Consider the following 19,570-nt stretch of genomic DNA (forward strand, 5'->3'; position numbering starts at 1 on the left):
AAAAAAAGACACAGACGTAGAGAATGGACTTGAGGACACGGGGAGGGGGAAGTGTAAGCTGGGACGAAGTGAGAGAGTGGCATGGACATAGCTACACTACCAAATGTGAAATAGATAGCTAGTGGGAAGCAGCCGCATAGCACAGGGAGATCAGTTCGATGCTTTGTGTCCACCTACAGAGGTGGGATAGGGAGGGTGGGAGGGAGACACAAGAGGGAGGAGATATGGGGATATAGGTATATATATAGCTGATTCACTATGTTATAAAGCAGAAACTAACACACCATTGCAAAGCAATTATACTCCAATAAAGATGTTGGAAAAAAAAAAAGACTATATCTGAACTCCCTATCCTGTTCTATTGTTCTGTTTTTCCATTCATGGACCAATATCAAGCTATTTTAATTATTATAATTTTATAATGTCTTTCTATCCGCATATATAATTCCTCCAAATTTGTCATTTTACCTAAGTACAATAATAATTATTTTGCTATTAAAACTGGTAACAACTAGCACTTACTGATGCTTGTTTTATCTCAGTTAATATGTGAATCATGTATCACTTTAGATTTAATCTTAGCAGTAATCTGATAAGATGCATTTACTTTTTTTATAATGAAAAAATTGAGGCCCAGAGGAAGGGTAAGTTGATAAAGGTCACATTGCTATTGCATAGTGACACCAAGATTTGCACCCAGGCTGACCTTGCTCTAGAACCTGCTCTTTTATTAACACATAACTGTGTGCCTGGGATGTGGCCTCAGGTCATTCTTTGTGAGTCGGCTGTCTTTTGATGCTAGTGTCTGATTTTCAATCCTAACACTAGTCGGGATTTTTTTCTCTCTCCACGTCCATAAAAACAGGCCCAGAAGGAAAGTGAACAATGAAGCATTGGATTAGACGGTGTGTCTTTTTAGTGCCGATTTCATACTATTTTTAGGCATGAGAGAGGATAGAACAGAATATCCAGAGTTCTATTAAACCAGCTTTCAGGGGCTGGGTAGAGCTGAGCAGCTTTCAAGCCTCTGATCCCCTGTCCTGAAATAGCAGGGGTGGAAGCTTCTACACTAGCAGAGCTCAGCAGTGGGGGAACTTCACACTCTTTGTCCTCACTCTCTTCGCCGTTTCACCTCTCCCACCTACAAAAGGTTTTGAACTTTTAGCATCTTCCTACACAGCACCAAAACTCCAAATCCAAGCTATTAAAGAATAGCCGTTCTAAAAATAGAAACTCAGAGGTCACAAGGGTAAGATCTTCTGCAAAGGTATAAAGAGACATTGCGTCTGAGAATTCATGGGTACATTACCCAGACTGACCCTAGAGCCACAAAGAGTTCTAGTTTGAGTTTCCAGGCTTTGGATACCTAGTAAGATTTTACAACCGCTCTGGCAGTTTTCACGTATGAAATGCTTCTGTGTTTATGATTTATCCCCTTCTTCCTGTAGCTCAGAATTTTAAAACAAAATGCCCTTTGTGTTAGGCCAGTGCTTATCTCTCTTTCAAAGTGCACCATTTCCAAACACTGTTGCAGTTGAAATAGCTCATTATTTCATGGTAAAAATACTCAAAGTTTGCCTAGTGCCTCCAAAACATGTGTCCCTGTATTCACTTGCAAATGGGTTCACAGTCTCAGTATAACAAGGGTCATCGAAAGCATGGGACAGAGCCTTTCAGCATGTCAAAAATTATGTTTGTCTAAGAAAATTCCCGTGAAAGTGCAGAAATTACATGCATTTGCCTGTGTCATCTTGTCATTCCATCTTTAGTCATGTAATTTTCTTATGTAATGGTCTGCATTAGGTGATATTAATAGATTGAAAGGGGCTGAAAACAAATAAGTTTCTTATGAAAAGAAGAGTAAATACTAGCTCATCAAACACTTTCTAAGCCTATCAAATGCCACTTTGATGCCCTAACACCCTAACTGAAATGTGTAGCCATCCTGTCATTCAAGGAAATAATACTTTGGGACATAAGGTTAAATGCAGGTGTACTCTCCAAGTTCTATAATTATTGATGGATATTAGGGACTTAAAAATACATTACGTGGAGTGTGTCTTTGTATGTGCGTGTGTGTAATGTCTTAGAATCTGAGACTTGGCAGGAACCTTACCAGCCTATTTATAGGTAAGAAACTTGGAGCCCTGGAGCTGAGGTGACCTTCTAAGGTCACAAGGCAGCACTAGAACCCTTTCTTTGTACACACCTTTCATTGTTTACTTGCTGCACTGCAGTAGCCCTTGTTCTCTGAGCCTCCAGTGATGATACCTGCCTCACTTCACATTATCCAATGAAAAATGGGAACAAATCTACTTTGAAAGGCAAAATGCTACATAAGTGTATAGCATTCTTATTTTTTATTTTTAAAACAAAGCTGTGTGGATTATAGAAGCTTTCAAAGTTGGCCTATTTATAAATGAATTAGATGTCAGTAAATTAATAAGAACCCATTTCACCCTCAGCCCTGAAAATACCTTAATATTCCAGACTTAAAAGACGAGTAAGTTGATTCTTTTTTTATAAAAGAGAATCTCATTGTGTTAAAAATAGTGTGCTTAAAACAATTTGGTTTTGGGGGCTTCCCTGGTGGCGCAGTGGTTGAGAGTCCGCCTGCCGATGCAGGGGACATGGGTTCGTGCCCCGGTCCGGGAAGATCCCACATGCCGCGGAGCGGCTGGGCCCGTGAGCCATGGCCGCTGAGCCTGCGCATCCGGAGCCTGTGCTCCACAACGGGAGAGGCCACAACAGTGAGAGGCCCGCGTACCACAAAAAAAAAAAATTTTGATTTTTGAAAAGCCTTGCTATTTTTGTCCCATTGAAAACTTCTCTGTAAATTTCATGTATAAAATCATTGCCTACAAATTCAACAGTTTTCTTCCTCAAAAAGTGTTTTTATTTTCCTTAAAAAGCAGTAGTAAAACTTCCCCTCTCTGTTTTTATCTGTTTGTTTAAACCTCTGAGTTAAGGACCCTCCTCATGAGAGTCAGGGCATCCCTGTGAGCTGATACAAGCTCACGTTTATCACTGGGATGGCCTGGGCCAGGGTCCACTTGCTATATGATGATGAGCATCATAATCCTGTTGGCTCACACTTGCACTGAGCTTCTCCATGTTAGTCACTGTTCCCTTTTAATCCCCACAGCCACTTGATGAAGTTTATACTACTGTTGCCCCCAGTTTACAGATGAGAACACTGAGACACTGACAGATGAAATGACTTGCCCAGGTGACTCAGCAGTAGGCAAAAGAACCCGTATTTGAACCCCAGCAGCCTGGCTCCCAGCATCTTTGCCCCTTTTCCACCATCATGAACTCTTGGGCGAGCCATTTTGCCTTTCTCACTACTCTTACCTGCAAAATAAAAGAGGGAAACAAATCAGATAATCTGGTCCAGTCCTTCCTGCTCGATCATCCTCAATCCTGAATATCTGCAATTTGAATGTTTTTGAGGAAAAAAATATTAATACTTATTACTTTTTCCTTGCCTCTAATACAGGAACATCCTTTTAAGGATGTAAAATCCCAAAGTACATCAGTCTTTTCATTGTTTCTTTTGTAACATGTCAAGGAACAAATTGTTTTGATTTGCTGTTTGCCCATTCCTCATCCCAAGGGATGAGTCTCAAAGAATCTTAGGATGATGGCAAAGCCATCCTCATGTGGAGGTTGAAAACACTGGCTCTGGTGTAGAATGTTGGGTGTGATTCCTGGTCCTGTCACTGCAACAATGATGGGCTTTGGAGCCAAGTCTACCTGAGTTTGAATCCCAGCTCTGGCACTTGAAAGCCATGTGACCTTGGACAATTTTCTAACTCTCCTATTTCTAATTTTATAAAAAGAAATTGATGTTATCTTCCTAGGGGCTTGATGTAATAAGTAACAATAATGGTGCCTGGCATGTGGCTGGTGACAGTGGCATGGCCATTATTGGTACTATCACATGGCCCGGTGTTGTCCATCAACAGGTGCTGGCTGGGCACTTATTGTGAGCCCCACTGGACTGCAGGTCAGGATGCTGGTTTCTGTTGAAGGAGGAATCCAAGGAGATCTAGGAGTGTGGGTGGAGAAATTAATTTTCAAAGTAGCAATCACAAGGAAATGCCCTGAGCTCTTGATATCAACTAAGGCAGGAAGCTGCTGCTGTGTCAACTAAACTGTGGGTTTCCAATGCTCATTTGGAGCCACCTAAAAAAAGGCTCATGATGGAAGGCTTAATTTCTGCAAGTTTCACCTGTCTTATATATACAATGAGGGTAAGCATCATGCCTACCTCCTGGGTTGCTGTGAAGATAACGCCTGTAGAGCCCTTGGGGAGTTATACACAATCTTCTGTCTCCCCCTGCATCCCTATTATTAACGATGTTGTTTCCCTCCCTCTTCACCCAAACAAGAGACGGGCTTGTTGGTCTCAGTTTTGTTTGGCTAGCTCAGCTCCAGTAGGCCCATAAAACTTTAACTAGGGCATAAAGTACACATATAATCACACTAGCCCCAAAAAAGATACCCTCATAATGTGATTAATAACGAGGTTTTGTATGGCGATAGTGGTTTAAAGTGCTTCTGTAGACTGGTAAATTTTATGGGCTTCAGTGCTTATGAAAGTGACGGCTCATTGCCCAGGGCAGCAAACACATAGTCCTGTGTTTACTTTTCAAGTTCCTTAAATAGCTTTGTGTATATCAGGTCAGAATATCACTTTTGCCATCTCTACTGGCAAACGAGCTGGAGTGGGATAACTTGTATGTTCTTGCCTCTAATTTCTGAGATGTAACAGGCTTGACTTAAGAATTGGAGGAATCAAAAAACAGCCTATGTTCCTGGAAACAATATGCTGGCACGACATTCATTGTTATCACCACCACCTTGCTCCAACTTTTATCCTTTCAAAGCACTTTCCTGTGAATCGTGTCATTTGAGCCTCTCCATAGCCTATGGAGAAGGCAAGGAGGTTTCATTTCCATTTTTTAGTTTAGAAAATCAAGGCTTAGAAAGGTGAAGTGACTAGCTTCTCATTGTCATGGGCTGGACTTGAACTCAAACCTTCTGCCCTCAGACCCAAACCTTTTCTGCATGACTGCAAGCTGTTGCTAACCTATGCCCTTACCTTCTCTGGAAGAAAACAATTTACTATGATAAAGTGTGAAGATAGAAGAGGTTTGTGTATAAGTGTGTCCCTACCAAAGCAGAGCATATGTCCTCTTAGGTTTGATCAGGGTTCACTCACCAGGGGCCTTCGCCCGAGGATCCTCTCTAAGTAGAATTCATGTTCAACTACACGGCGGGCACCAGGGTCTCCCCCAAGTACGGAAGTTCTCTGCCGTAAACCCTACTCCCGCCCCACTCCGTCCTCTCCTGGGCTTCCAGAGCTTAAAACTCTATCATTTGGGGTCTTGAAGGTGAATTGGTCTTTAAATAGATTCCAGTTAAAATCAGAATTCTTTCACTGTAAGTAACAGCTTGTATTTAAAGAAAAAAAATTTAGAATCTTGTTTTGGGGGGGTCACAAAGCCTACTTCCTTGGGCTCCAGTATCCTCATCCCTTAAGACATGAACAGTAAGACGCGTTCTAAAGATCAAATGAATGTACGTAAAAGGGCTATAAAAATGTCAGCTTGACAGAGAGCTGAGAAGGAAGGGGCTGGTGTACTGGTCTGGGAAGGAGGAGTGAGGTGGCCATACCTAGAACTCAGAGCGCTGGGTCTGACCATTACAAAGGAAGCTTTGTAATGGTGTGGATTGAAGGCAGTCTGACTGACTTCAGGGTTTGGTCCAGGACCGAACCAGTTGCAGCCTTCAAAGCCACTTGGGTTGCTTTGACCTCCAGCCATCTGTGTCTGAGAATGTAAAACAAATGGTTAATGGTGTCTGAGGTTAATGATCTCAAATATCCCCTACTTAATGCCATAAGAGGAAAAAGAGCCCCCTGGAGAAATAATCAAGGATGCTATTTTCAAAGTTGCAATTAATTGTGTATTCGGGAAAACTCATCTTCTGCCAGTTATTCTATTGAGAAATAGGAAATTAAGGGTGATGAAAGAGCTGTGACTGACAGGGCAGTTTGAATAACGTTTATAAGGTCAAGAAGGCAGATGCAGAGCCCGTATTCAACACCACGGATCCTGGACCAAAGCCATAAGGATCATATCATGGAGTGAGTTAGGAGCTCACTTCCTTCGGTCAAAATACGCGCCTAAGGGTAGGTCTGACCATCTGACCTTAAACTGTGAAGTTTCACGGTGACTACCCTTTGGTTGCCTTTTCAAAATGCCTTTTTTTCCACTGTGGCTTGAGCCAAATATGCCTCTCGTCATCTCCCTTTGGAGCATGTGTCTGTATCCTTTCATTTCCCTTCTCACACTTCCTCCCTTCTTTCCCTCCTCTTTCCTCCAGCTAGTGAGACCTGCAACGATTTCCACCCGATGTTCTTCACCCACGACAGATCCTTCGAGGAGTTTTTCTGCATCTGTATCCAGCTCCTGAACAAGACATGGAAGGAAATGAGGGCAACCTCTGAAGACTTCAACAAGGTAAGGAGAATCTGAAGCAGAGACAGAAGCTTCCTGTGTCCCCAGTGGAGGCCCACCCACCTTTGCATGGTCCCTTCACTGAGTGTGGAAGGAGAATGAGGACAACCGTGATTTTAGGTGACGTTAAGGTTGGAGAAGGAAAGGCATACCTATAAGGATGCTCTTATCTCTCTAGGGATAAGCTTGGAGCAGCTTTGTTCCTTTTGGCTTACTAAGCAGGGGCCACCAGCAGAGACCCTTTCTTGAGAAATATTGATAAGATGAACTTTTTCCTTTAAAAGCCTTGGTCTGGGATGCCTTGTTTTTACAGATCTAGTGGGGAAAATGCTTCCACTCCACCTGTGCAGGTGGCTGCCAGGGAGAGAATGAGATGAGGAAGGCTGCTGTGGTCACTTGGTTTCTTTGTGGGTTATGGCTGCGTTGAGATAACTGCCCTTTGCTCTGTCACAACGAGTATTAAAATGTAAGACCTCTTTCAGGGAGCTGAGTAAGTTTATATGGAACATGTCTTGGTTTACAGAAAGCATTTGGTTTTTTTGAAGAGTGTGAATTTCACACTTCTGTTTGTGAGTGAATGTTGGGTGGAGAGAAGTGTGCTGACCAACTTAAAGGAAGCAGAAGCATCGTGTACACTTTTCAAGATAAACGAAATCTTTATCCTTGGATCAAAGCCTTGTTAGCAATCATGACGTGGCTAGTAATAACTGATGGTTGGGACAGGTATGCTTAGGTCTTTAATCATTCTGGTTTGCTACTGTATGTGACTCTGGGTTTGGTTGGCCCCATCACCCATGCCTGCTGACCTGGTACTGGGGGCATAACTGTTTCTAAGAGTCTAAGTGTCTGGTCTCACAGTCATCCCGTGGGGCCTTCATGGGTTTGTGCTTGGGGCATAACATCATATCTGAATTCCAGCGTCACTTGATGTCCTTGTTGATCTTTGCCTCCCAGTCCTCTTTTTTCTGAACTTATATGTGGTCCTTCTTTCCCACCATATTTCTGGTCCATGGCATCTTGAACCAATATTGGTTAAAAAGAAAGAAAACTGGGAGGAGGACACTCTTCCCCAAGCCTTCCCCAAGGTTAGAACCTGACAGTCTCCATCAATATAATGATCTTACCTGCAGTTGTAGCAGAGAACGCCATTCCATCCCAGTCATTCTGAGCCACCTGTTCAGTTCCTTTCTCTTCCGTTTTTGTGAATCTGTTGCATGTTTTTGATTTGTGGTTACCATGGTTTTTGAGTATCGTAACTGTATCGACTTGCGTTAGGCTGATAAGTTCGGTCATGTAAGTTCAAACACATTCTAAAAGATCTACATTTTTTCCTCCCCTCCCCTACAATTTGTGATTTTGATGCCCTATTCTACATCTTCGTGTTTATCCTGTTGCTGTTCATTGTGGTTATAATCACTTTTACAAAATTTTTTGATTTGTTTTTTACTCTGTATACTGGCCTAAGTGATCTTCAGTCCTTTTATATATTTGTCTGGGCCCTCTATTTAACTCATTGAAACAGGCCCCAGGGACTCCCCTCTGTGGAAAACACTGATCTGTAAATTGCATGCTAGAGCTGCAAGTGTCTGAGCAACTAGAGCCAAGGTCAGACGTGATTCAGGAGGGTAGGTGGAGGAAAGAAGCCCATTAATTCCCTTATGATTGTTAACTGCAGCCTCCTGAGTGTACTTCACTTGATTATGAGGGACTTTGCAGTTCAGGTGCAATTATCCTTGGGAGAGAGGGAAGAAGGAGCACAGAGACCTGTGTTCAATCAGGCCAAAAAAAAAGGGGAAAGTTAAATCAGTAGTCTCTGAAACTGCTATGGCCACGTTGCTTCTGGATCAGTTCAGCTCTTCCTGTACTGCACTGTTTCTGAAAGCCATCCAGTCCTCAGCTCTTGTGTCCTGAGACACTTATTCCTCCAAGAGAAGGAGACTTCACTGTCTCTCATGTGTTCTGGCACTGAGCTATCCATCTGCTGAGGGCATTTCATTCATCCCGCTTCTCCAGAATTACAGAAATCTGCATTTCTGTAAATAATAAAATCAAATATTATTGCTGTTGATCTATGCACAGATAAGGTATATAGAAAACATTACTGGGCTTCCCTCGTGGCGCAGTGGTTGAGAATCTGCCTGCCGATGCAGGGGACACGGGTTCGAGCCCTGGTCTGGGAAGATCCCACATGCCGCGGAGCAGCTGGGCCCGTGAGCCACGGCCACTGAGCCTGCGCTCCGCAACGGGAGAGGCCGTGACAGTGAGAGGCCCACGCACCGCGATGAAGGGTGGCCCCCACTTGCCACAACTGGAGAAAGCCCTCGCACAGAAACGAAGACCCAACACAGCCAAAAGTAAATAAATAAATTTATTAACAAAACAAAACAAAACAAAACATTACCAAATTCCTGCAAAGGAATGGCTCAAGGGAATGAGTACTTAAGACACTTAATTTCTGTAGAACTTACAAGTTTAGGACATGAAGCCCCAAGAATACATACACTGTTAGCAAAGGAAACCAGAGGCCTCAGTCTGAAATTGCTGAGAGGGGCTTCAGGGAGGAGACGAGCATGGCTCTCTGGTCCGTGTTATTCATGGTGGCTGTGTGCACGGGCTGGTGGAGGTGATTATCTCATTGCTCAGGGTGAGGTCCTGCTAGGTGATGGCAAGCCCCCCAAAGGATCATGCTGAAACCTTTTTGTAATTAACTTATATGGCTGCAAAAACTTCCTGCAGCAAGATCTAAGAGCCAGGTTCCAGTACAGTTTCTCACTGTGGCCCTAGTGCCATCTTTTTGCATTGGACAATTGTAAACTAGCTGTGATGTTACACATCTGCTGCCAAGTAGGGATGGTAGTTTATGGCCATGGGCAGGCAGCTGGAGGCCTGAGAGGCAGAGGGTCCCACTCCACATGTCCATTCATTGGTTAAGGATGGATATCAGAGGAGGATCAGGGATGGGTATGACAAGGCATTTCAATTTTCTACATTAACTATGTCTGCTTTTCTCTTTCTAATACTATGCATGCCTTCCTTTTGTAACCAGAAAAGTTTATCAGTGATATACTTTTTATCTCGTGTATTATTACTTTCCTAATACTGCTGGAACATATTGCCACAAACTTAGTGGCATGAACAATACAAATTTATTATCTTACAGTTCCATAATTCAGAAGCCAAAAATGGGTCTCCCAGGGCTAAAATCAAGGTGTCAGCAGAGCTATGTTCCTTTCTGGAGGCTCTTGGGGAGAATTCATTTCATTGCCTGTTCCAGGTTCTGGAAACTGCCTGCATTCCTTGTCTCAGTGGCCCCCTTTGTCCATCTTCAAAACCAGCAACTGCAGGTTCAGCCGTTTCCACGTTACTTATCACTCTGATCCCTCTTCTGCTTCCATTTTTCACTTGTAAGGACCCCTGTGATTACATTGGACCACCTGGATAATCCAGGGTAATCGTTCCTATTTTAAGGTCAGTTGATTAGCAACCTCAATTTCACCTGCAACCTAAATTCCCTTTTGCCATAAAAGGAAATATATTCACAGATTATGGGGATTAAAATATGGACATCAACGGGGAGCCATTATTCTGCTTGCCGTAATGTGTATTTAAATTGTAAGTGCATTAGATTTGTAGCTGTGGGTTTCCGTTTAAATTGATGAAACATGGACAGATGAGGTTTTTTTGTTGTTCTTTTGGCTGGTAGACTAGCATAATACCTGTTGCAGAGTTCTGCTAGTGGCTGCTCAAATTCAGATATAATTATGGTCTTTTTCTTTTATTTCTCTTTTTTGTCTCTTTGGCCCTAACAAAAAAAAAAGGACCCTGTGTGAGGGCCTCTAGTTCAATGTGAAGAATGTCTTTTCTGATTTTTCCTTGCTGCCTATCAGCCACCTTTTGCTTTACCAGATAATAAATTGGAAAAGAGAGAAGCTGAAATTTTAATCAGTTCACTTTTCTTCTTGTTATTAACTTGGTAGCAGAAGAGATTGAATTTAGGAACAAATGTGGGTTTGGTGTTACTGGTAGATTTAACGTTTTTCTTGTTTCCTAAGATTGTCCAAATGGGAATTCAGAAGTATCTTAAAAGAGCCCAACATGAGACACAGTTTCTTTGAACTTTCTTGGACATCTTTTCAGGCTTTCACCACCTTGAATGGAAGCATAGATGGTGGATTTAGTTGTTGACCTGACACCCAGGGTTCTGTAGGAAGGGCTTAGCTATCTGCCTGCTTTTGCTCCTTACTGGAGAGGCAGTATACCTCACTCTAAAGTTGCGATTTTTTTTCCAACAAACAATATCAGATTCCAGCAGACACAGGAATCTCTTCTACAACCTGCCTTGGTGGGGACACTAGTTGGTAGATACCTAGTGCTTGGTAGTTAATGCTGCTGCTGGAAGTGAGTGTTTGGAAAAGCAGCTGTCTTCCTGCTCCTCCAGACCTGGGAAGCAGCAGATGTGATGTTTTTTATTTATATAAGAGAAGTAGAATTAGACAGTGGTTAAAATATTTATTCTTTGAAAGGTACTTTATTACAGTTCCTCAATATAGTAGTCTCCGCAGAGTAATCCATTGGTTCAGACCATTGAGTTTGTATTCTGTGTTTTTGCCTTTTATTACCAATATTTCAGAGCATGCCTTATTCATTGACATGGGAAGAGCTAAACCAGAGCTGGATACCTTGGCACACAAGTGGCCCCATAATTATTTCATTGAAGCCTTTATTTATTTATTTTTAACATCTTTATTGGAGTATAATTGCTTTACAGTGGTGTGTTAGTTTTGGCTTTATAACATAAAGAATCAGCTATACATATACATATATCACCATATCTCCTCCCTCTTGCATCTCCCTCCCACCCTCCCTATCCTACCTCTCTAGGTGGACACAAAGCACTGAGCTGATCTCCCTGTGCTATGCGGTTGCTTCCCACTAGCTATCTATTTTACGTTTGGTAGTGTATATATGTCCAAGCCACTCTCTCACTTCGTCCCAGCTTACCGTTCCCCCTCCCCATATCCTCAAGTCCATTCTCTACTTCTGTGTCTTTATTCCTGTCCTGCCCCTAGGTTCATGAGAACCGCTTTTTTTTTTTTTTTAGATTCCATATATAAGTGTTAGCATACGGTATTTGTTTTATTCTTTCTGACTTACTTCACTCTGTAAAACAGACTCTAGGTGCATGCAACTCACTACAAATAACTCAATTTCGTTTCTTTTTATGGCTGAGTAATATTCCATTGTATATATGTGTCCCATCTTCTTCATCCATTCATCTGTCGATGGACACTTACGTTGCTTCCATGTCCTGGCTATTGTAAATAGTGCTACAATGAACATTGTGGTACATGACTCTTTTTGAATTATGGTTTTCTCAGGGTGTATGCTCAGTAGTGGGTTTGCTGGGTCTTATGGTAGTTCTATATTTAGATTTTTAAGGAACCTCCATACTGTTCTCCATAGTGGCTATATCAATTTACATTCCCACCTACAGTGCAAGAGGGTTCCCTTTTCTCCACACCCTCTCCAGCATTTGATGTTTGTAGATTTTTTGATGATCGCCATTCTGACTAGTGTGAGGTGATACCTTATTGTAGTTTTGATTTGCATTTCTCTAATGATTAATGATGTTGAGCATCCTTTCATGTGTTTGTTGGCAATCTGTGTATCTTCTCTGGAGAAATGTCTATTTAGGTCTTCTGCCCATTTTTGGATTGGGTTGTTTGTTTATTTGATATTAAGCTGCATGAGCTGCTTATAAATTTTGGAGATTAATCCTTTGTCAGTTGCTTCATTTGCAAATATTTTCTCCCATTCTGAGGGCTGTCTTTTCACCTTATTTATGGTTTCCTTTGCTGTGTAAAAGCTTTTAAGTTTCATTAGGTCCCATTTGTTTACTTTTGTTTTTATTTCCTTTTCTCTAGGAGGTGGGTCAAAAAGGATCTTGCTGTGATGTATGTCACAGAGTGTTCTGCCTATGTTTTCCTCCAAGGGTTTTATAGTTTCTGGCCTTACATTTCGGTCTTTCATCCATTTTGAGCCTATTTTTGTGTATGGTGTTAGGGAGTGTTCTAATTTCATTTTTTTTACATGTAGCTGTCCAGTTTTCCCAGCACCTCTTATTTAAGAGACTGTCTTTTCTCCATTATATATTCTTGCCTCCTTTATCAAAGATAAGGTGACCATATCTGCGTGGGTTTATCTCTGAGCTTTCTGTCGTGTTCCACTGATCTATATTTCTGTTTTTGTGCCAGTACCATACTGTCTTGATTACTATAGCTTTGTAGAATAGTCTGAAGTCACGGAGCCTGATTCCTCCAGCTACATTTTTCTTTCTCAAGATTGCTTTGACTATTCGGGGTCTTTTGTGTTTCCATGAAAATTGTGAAACTTTTTGTTTTAGTTCTGTGAAAAATGCCAGTGGGAGCTTGATAGGGGTTGCATTGAATCTGTAGATTGCTTTGGGTAGTAGAGTCATTTTCACAATGTTGATTCTTCCAATCCAAGAACATGGTATATTTCTCCATCTGTTGGTATCACCTTTAATATCTTTCATCAGTGTCTTATAGTTTTCTGAATACAAGTCTTTTGTCTCCTTAGGTGGGTTTATTCCTAGGTATTTTATTCTTTTTGCTGCAGTGGTAAATGGGAGTGTTTCCTTGATTTCTCTTTCAGATTTTTCATCATTAGTGTATAGGAGTGCAAGAGGTTTCTTTGCATTAATTTTGTATCCTGCTACTTTACCAGATTCATTGATTAGCTCTAGTAGTTTTCTGGTAGCATCTTTAGGACTCTCTATGTATAGTATCACGTCACCTGCAAACAGTGACAGCTTTACTTCTTTTCTGATTTGGATTCCTTTTATTTCTTTTTCTTCTCTGATTGCTGTGGCTAAAGCTTCCAAAACTACGTTGAATAATAGTGGTGAGAGTGGACAGCCTTGTCTCATTCCTGATCTTAAAGGAAATGGTTTCAGTTTTTCACCATTGAGTACAATGTTGGCTGTGGGTTTGTCATATATGGCCTTTATTATGTTGAGGTAAGTTCCCTCTATGCCTGCTTTGTGGAGGATTTTAATCATAAATGGGTGTTGAATTTTGTCAAAAGCTTTTTCTGCATCTATTGAGATGATAATATGGTTTTTCTCCTTCAACTGGTTAATATGGTTTATCACATTGATTGATTTGCATGTATTGAAGAATCCTTGCATTCCTGGGATAAACCTCAATTGATTATGGTGTATGATCCTTTTAATGTGTTTGCTAGTATTTGTTGAGGATTTTTGCATCTATGTTCATCAGTGATACTGGCCTGTAGATTTCTTTCTTTGTGACATCTTTGTCTGGTTTTGGTGTCAGGGTGATGGTGGCCTCGTAGAATGAGTGGGGGAGTGTTCCTCCCTCTGCTATATTTTGGAAGAGTTTGAGGAGGTTAGGTGTTAGCTCTTCTCTAAATATTTGAGAGAATTTGCCTGTGAAGCCATCTGGTCCTGGGCTTTTGTTTGTTGGAAGATTTTTAATCACAGTCTCAATTTCAGTGCTTGTGATTGGTATGTTTATATTTTCTATTTCTTCCTGGTTGACAACTTGGAAGGTTGTGCTTTTCTAAGAATTTGTCCGTTTCTTCCAGGTTGTCCGTTTTATTGGCATATAGTTGTTTGTAGTAATCTCTCATGATCCTTTGTATTTCTGCAGTGTCCGTTGTTACTTCTCCTTTTTCATTTCTAATTCTATTGATTTGAATCTTCTCCCTTTTTTTCTAGCTAGTGTTTTACCAATTTTGTTTATCTTCTCAGGGAACCAGCTTTTAGTTTTACTGATCTTTGCTCTTGTTTCCTTCATTTCTTTTTCATTTGTTTCTGATCTGGTCTTTATGATTTCTTTCCTTCTGATAACTTTGGGGGTTTTCTGTTCTTCTTGCTTTAGGTGTAAAGTTAGGTTGTTTATTTGAGATGTTTCTTGTTTCTTGAGGTAGGATTGTATTGCTATAAACTTCCATCTTAGAACTGCTTTTGCTACATCTCATAGGTTTTGGGTTGTCATGTTTTCATTGTCATTTGTTTCTAGGTATTTTTTTATTTCCTCTTTGATTTCTTCAGTGATCTCTTGGTTATTAAGTAGTGTATTGTTTAGCCTCCATGTGTTTTTATTCTTTACAGATTTTTTCCTGTAATTGATATCTAGTCTCATAGTGTTGTGGTCAGAAAACATACTTGATTTGCTTTCAGTTTTCTTAAATGTACCAAGACTTGATTTGTGACCCAAGATATGATCTATCCTGGAGAAAGTTCCATGAGCACTTGAGAAGAAAGTGTAATCTGCTGTTTTTGGATGGAATGTCCTATAAATATCAATTAAATCTATCTGTGACACAATCTGTCTATTGTGTCATTTAAAGCTTGTGTTTCCTTATTTATTTTCATTTTGGATGATCTGTCCGTTGGTGTAAGTGAGGTGTTAAAGTCCCCCACTATTATTGTGTTACTGTCTATTTCCTCTTTTATAGCTGTTAGCAGTTGCCTTATGTATTGAGGTGCTCCTATGTTGGGTGCATAAATATTTACATTTGTTATATCTTCTTCTTGGATTGATCCCTTGATTATTATGTAGTGTCCTTTGTCTCTTGTAACAGTCTTTATTTTAAAGTCTGTTTGGTCTGATGTGAGAATTACTACTCCAGCTTTCTTTTGATTTCCTCTTGCATGGAATATCTTTTTCCATCCCCTCACTTTCAGTGTGTATGTGTCCCTAGGTCTGAATTGTGTCTCTTGTAGACAGCATATATATGGGTCTTGTTTCTGTATCCACTCAGCCAGTCTATGTCTTTTGGTCGGTGCATTTAATCCATTTACATTTAAGGTAGTTATCGATATGTGTGTTCCTATTACCGTTTTCTTAATTGTTTTGGGTTTGTTATTGTAGGTCTTTCCCTTCTTTTGTGTTTCCTGCCTAGAGCCGTTCCTTTAGCATTTGTTGTAGAGCTGGTTTTGTGGTGCTGAATTCTGTTAGCTTTTGCTTGTCTGTAAAGGTTTTAATTTCTTCATCAAATCTGACTGAGATCCTTGCTGGGTGGAGTAATCTTGGCTGTAGGTTTTTCCCTTTCTTCACTTGAAATATGTCCTGCCACACCCTTCTGGCTTGCAGAGTTTCTGCTGAAAGGTCAGCTGTTAACCTTATGGGGATTCCCTTGTATGTTATTTATTGTTTTTCCCTTGCTGCTTTTAATATTTTTGTTTGTATTTAATTTTTGTTAGTTTGATTAATATGTGTCTTGGCATGTTTCTCCTTGGATTTATCCTGTATGGTACTCTCTATGCTTTCTGGACTTGATGGACTATTTCCTTTCCCATATTAGGGAAGTTTTCAACTATAATCTCTTCAAAATCTCTTTCTCAGTCCCTTTCTTTTTCTCTTCTTCTTCTGGGCCCTCTAAAATTCGAATGTTGGTGTTTTTAATGTCGTCCCAGAGGTCTCTGAGACTGTCCTTAATTCTTTTCATTCTTTTTTCTTTATTCTTTTCTGTGGTAGTTATTTACACTATTTTATCTTCCAGGTCACTTATCCATTCTTCTGCCTCTGTTATTCTGCTATTCATTCCTTCTAGAGAATGTCTAATTTCATTTCTTGTGTTATTCATCATTGTTTGTTTGCGCTTTAGTTCTTCTTGGTCCTTGTTAAACATTTCTTGTAATTTCTCCATTCTATTTCCAAGATTTTGGATCATCTTTACTATCATTATTCTGAATTCTTTTTCAGGTAGACTGCCTATTTCCTCTTCATTTGTTTGGTCTGGTGGGTTTTTACCTTCCTCTTTCATCTGCTGTGTGTTTCTCTATCTTCTCATTTTGCTTAACTTACTGTGTTTCTGGTCTCCTTTTCGCAGGCTGCAGGTTCGTAGTTCCTGTTGTTTTTGGTGTCTGCCCCCAGTGGCTGAGGTTTGTTCAGTGGGTTGTGTAGGCTTCCTGGTGGAGGGGAGTGGTGCCTGTGTTCTGGTGGTTGAGGCTGGATCTTGTCTTTCTGGTGGGCAGGACTGCATCTAGTGGTGTGTTTTGGGGTATCTGTGACCTTATTATGTTTCTAGGCAGCCTCTCTGCTAATGGGTGGGGTTGTGTTCCTGGCGTGCTAGTTGTTTGGCATATGGTGTCCAGCACTGTAGCTTGCTGGTCATTGAGTGGAGCTGGGACTCAGCGTTGAGATGGAAGTCTGTGGGAGAACTTTCGCTGTTTGATATTACATGGAGCCAGGAGGTCTCTGGTGGACCTATGTCCTGAACTCAGCTCTCCCACCTCAGAGGCACAGGCCTGACACCCAGCCGGAGCACCAAGACCCTGTCAGCCACACAGCCAGGTACTTGGGGAGTTTCTTGCCTTTTGGGAAGTCTGAGTTCTTCTGCCAGCATTCAGTAGACGTTCTGTAGGAGTTGTTCCACATTTACATGTATTTCTGATGTATTTGTCTGGAGGAAGGTGATCTACACATCTTACTCCTCCGCCATCTTGAAGGTCTCTTGAAGCTTTTATTTTTGAGCGGGGCCAGGGTTTAGGAAAAAGGACGCAAGTGATTTGGCTATTTCAGGTATGGGAATCTCACTTAATGATTTTGTGGCTGACTGCTCCACTTTAAAAATTCTAATAAGGTATACACGTCAAAATCTGTACCTGTGTGTAGCAGCGTTTCTCAACCTGCCTATACATTAGAATCACCTCGGGGGCTTTTGAAAGCCCTGTTATCCCAGCGCCCAACTGCACCACATGCAATTAAATCCTTGGGGTGGAGCCAATGCTATGGATGAAGATTTTCACTAAGGTAGATTTGATCACTAAGTGAATTGTGTCCGTAGAATTACCGTCAGTTGACACATGTAACACGTCACCAGCTCGTGGCACGCATTGCGGAAGTAGTGTGTCTGATGGTCTGCGGGGCCCAGGCTCTAATCCTGATTCTTCTGCCCAGGAGCTCTATGCCTGAAAGTTTAAAAAAAAAAAGTGGATATCGGTATTCCATCGCTGTCTCTTATGGTGCTGTGATCTTAAATTGAAGTAATAAATGTAAAAAGACTTGGAGGAAGTAAATTTTTGTATGCAGCTGTAAAGTGTTCTTTTTGTATGTAATAAGATAGATCCTGTCTATACAATATGAGTAAATTGCCCCTTTCACAAGAAGACATTTTTTGGCCATTATGTTAAAAAAAAGGGAAGAAAGAAAAGTAAAGCTGTCTATGTACCCCCAATTAAGTTCTGAACTGAATTACACAACTCATTTAACTTTGGCGGAAATCAGGTTTCAGCTGAAAATTTGGTGGTGTCTTTCTCCAAACAACTTTATTAAGTACCTTGGTTTTCCACGTGACAAGCCATGAGTAGCAGCCTAAAAATCAGCAGGTCCCACAGTTTTCATGTACTTAATGGCTGCCAAGAGTTAAGGCCTCTCCAGCAATTACCTAGTTGCCCAGACCTCTCCAGGGATGGCTGAGCCTTCTAGATACCATCAAAATATTTGCTCATAGCATTAGTGTTACCTCAGATACTATCAGAATGGGGATTAAAAACCAAAATCAAATGACTTTGCCGTGCTTTCAAATTACCAAAACGGAAGAAACTAATGATTTAAAAAATGTAGTCACTCTAGAGCGAAAGCACTATTTTGAAACGTTACCCGGCAGCATAAGAAGCAAAGCACACATGATAGAGTTTATACTCAGGCTCGCAGATGAGAACCCATCCCTTCAAAGAGGAGAGGCTGTGCACGGGGAGAACCCAGGCCCATCAAACAAAGCTGCAGCTGCCTCTGGCTAAGCTCACCAGCTTCTTCCGAGTCAATGGGTGAAAATATCAATTCAGTAGGAAGAATCGGAGAGCAGGACACAGGACGGAGGAAACATCCTGAGAAGTCCCCTGGAAGGTTATCCATGGAAAATAACCTCTAACTCGTCACATCTAATGGATTATGGTGTGGTATAGAAAAGGGATTGTTTGAAAGCTCAAAGGCAGGGATCGCATGAATGAAAAAGGGAAATATGCTTGCTCCCCAAACTGCTTCCAGCTTACTGACTTTCTATGCATGCTTTTCAGGGGACAATTAGATATTCAGAAGTCCCCTTCCTAGGCCAGCTCAACTGCGTAGTGGTGCAGAGGGCGCTCTGTTAGCTGAGCTGGCCTAGGGAATGAAAGGTGGTCTGTAACTCTCACCATGAATAAACATGAAACTCTTCATTTGCATGAGGCAGGTGACTGTAAAATATCTTGGAGCAAGTTGTGAAAGGAGGCTTTGTGCATCTGTGCCCAGGGGAAGCTGGGGAGGACTTGGCGTTGTTTATCTTCATTAGAATTCCATCTAGTGCTGGTGTTATTGATCTGAACCCGGGCCTGGTGTGGTTAATAAAGTAGGTGTACGTTTTAATTGAAACCTGAATATTTAAGTAGAGGAGAAGTCCTTTAAAGGGCCCTCGTGTCGTATGAGGTTATCCATTTTTCAGCTGTCTAGGCCATGTACAAGTATTTATTCAAAAAGCTTCTCATGTTTCACAAAGATCTTTAGGTTTGGAACGAAGGAAATGGAATCTCCTCTAGAAGCAAATGTGTTAACATGAATTGATTAATTTTTTTCCTTTGATGTTTCCCGTGGGAGAGGTAGCGAATGGTTTGTGTGTGTGTGTGTGTGTATGTATGTTTGAGTGTGTTTAAGGTATCCACTGAAGGTAGTGTTACCCTTTTTCATGTAACTTGCCAGTTTCTGTTGGACATAAATCCCGGCATGTCCTCATCAATATCAATTATGCAGTCTAGAGACAGTGGAAAGACCAAGAAAGAGACAGACTTCACTAATTTATTGTTTTCAAGAGTTATCTTTTTAGGGCTTCCCTGGTGGCGCAGTGGTTGAGAGTCCGCCTGCTGATGCAGGGGACACGGGTTCGTGCCCCGGTCCGGGAAGATCCCATATGCCACGGAGCGGCTGGGCCCCTGAGCCATGGCCGCTGAGCCTGTGCGTCCGGAGCTTGTGCTCCGCAAAGGGAGAGGCCACAGCAGTGAGAGGCCCGCGTACCGC

The 19,570-nt window shown here is 41.4% G+C and overlaps 1 protein-coding gene across 4 annotated transcripts in view; it reads left to right on the forward strand.

Annotated features, from left to right (window-relative positions):
- Positions 1-19,570, forward strand: part of ELMO1 (engulfment and cell motility 1) — a 462,642-nt gene that overhangs the window by 273,955 nt on the left and 169,117 nt on the right. For all 4 annotated transcript variants that reach the window (XM_007446111.1, XM_007446110.1, XM_007446113.1 and 1 more), the window contains one exon: positions 6,394-6,530. In XM_007446111.1, the coding sequence (XP_007446173.1) occupies positions 6,394-6,530 (137 nt within the window). The remainder of the gene's footprint in view (positions 1-6,393; positions 6,531-19,570) is intronic.

Source organism: Lipotes vexillifer, unplaced genomic scaffold (genome assembly GCF_000442215.2).
Source record: "Lipotes vexillifer unplaced genomic scaffold, Lipotes_vexillifer_v1.1 scaffold822, whole genome shotgun sequence".
Classification (NCBI taxonomy): Eukaryota; Metazoa; Chordata; class Mammalia; order Artiodactyla; family Lipotidae; genus Lipotes; species Lipotes vexillifer.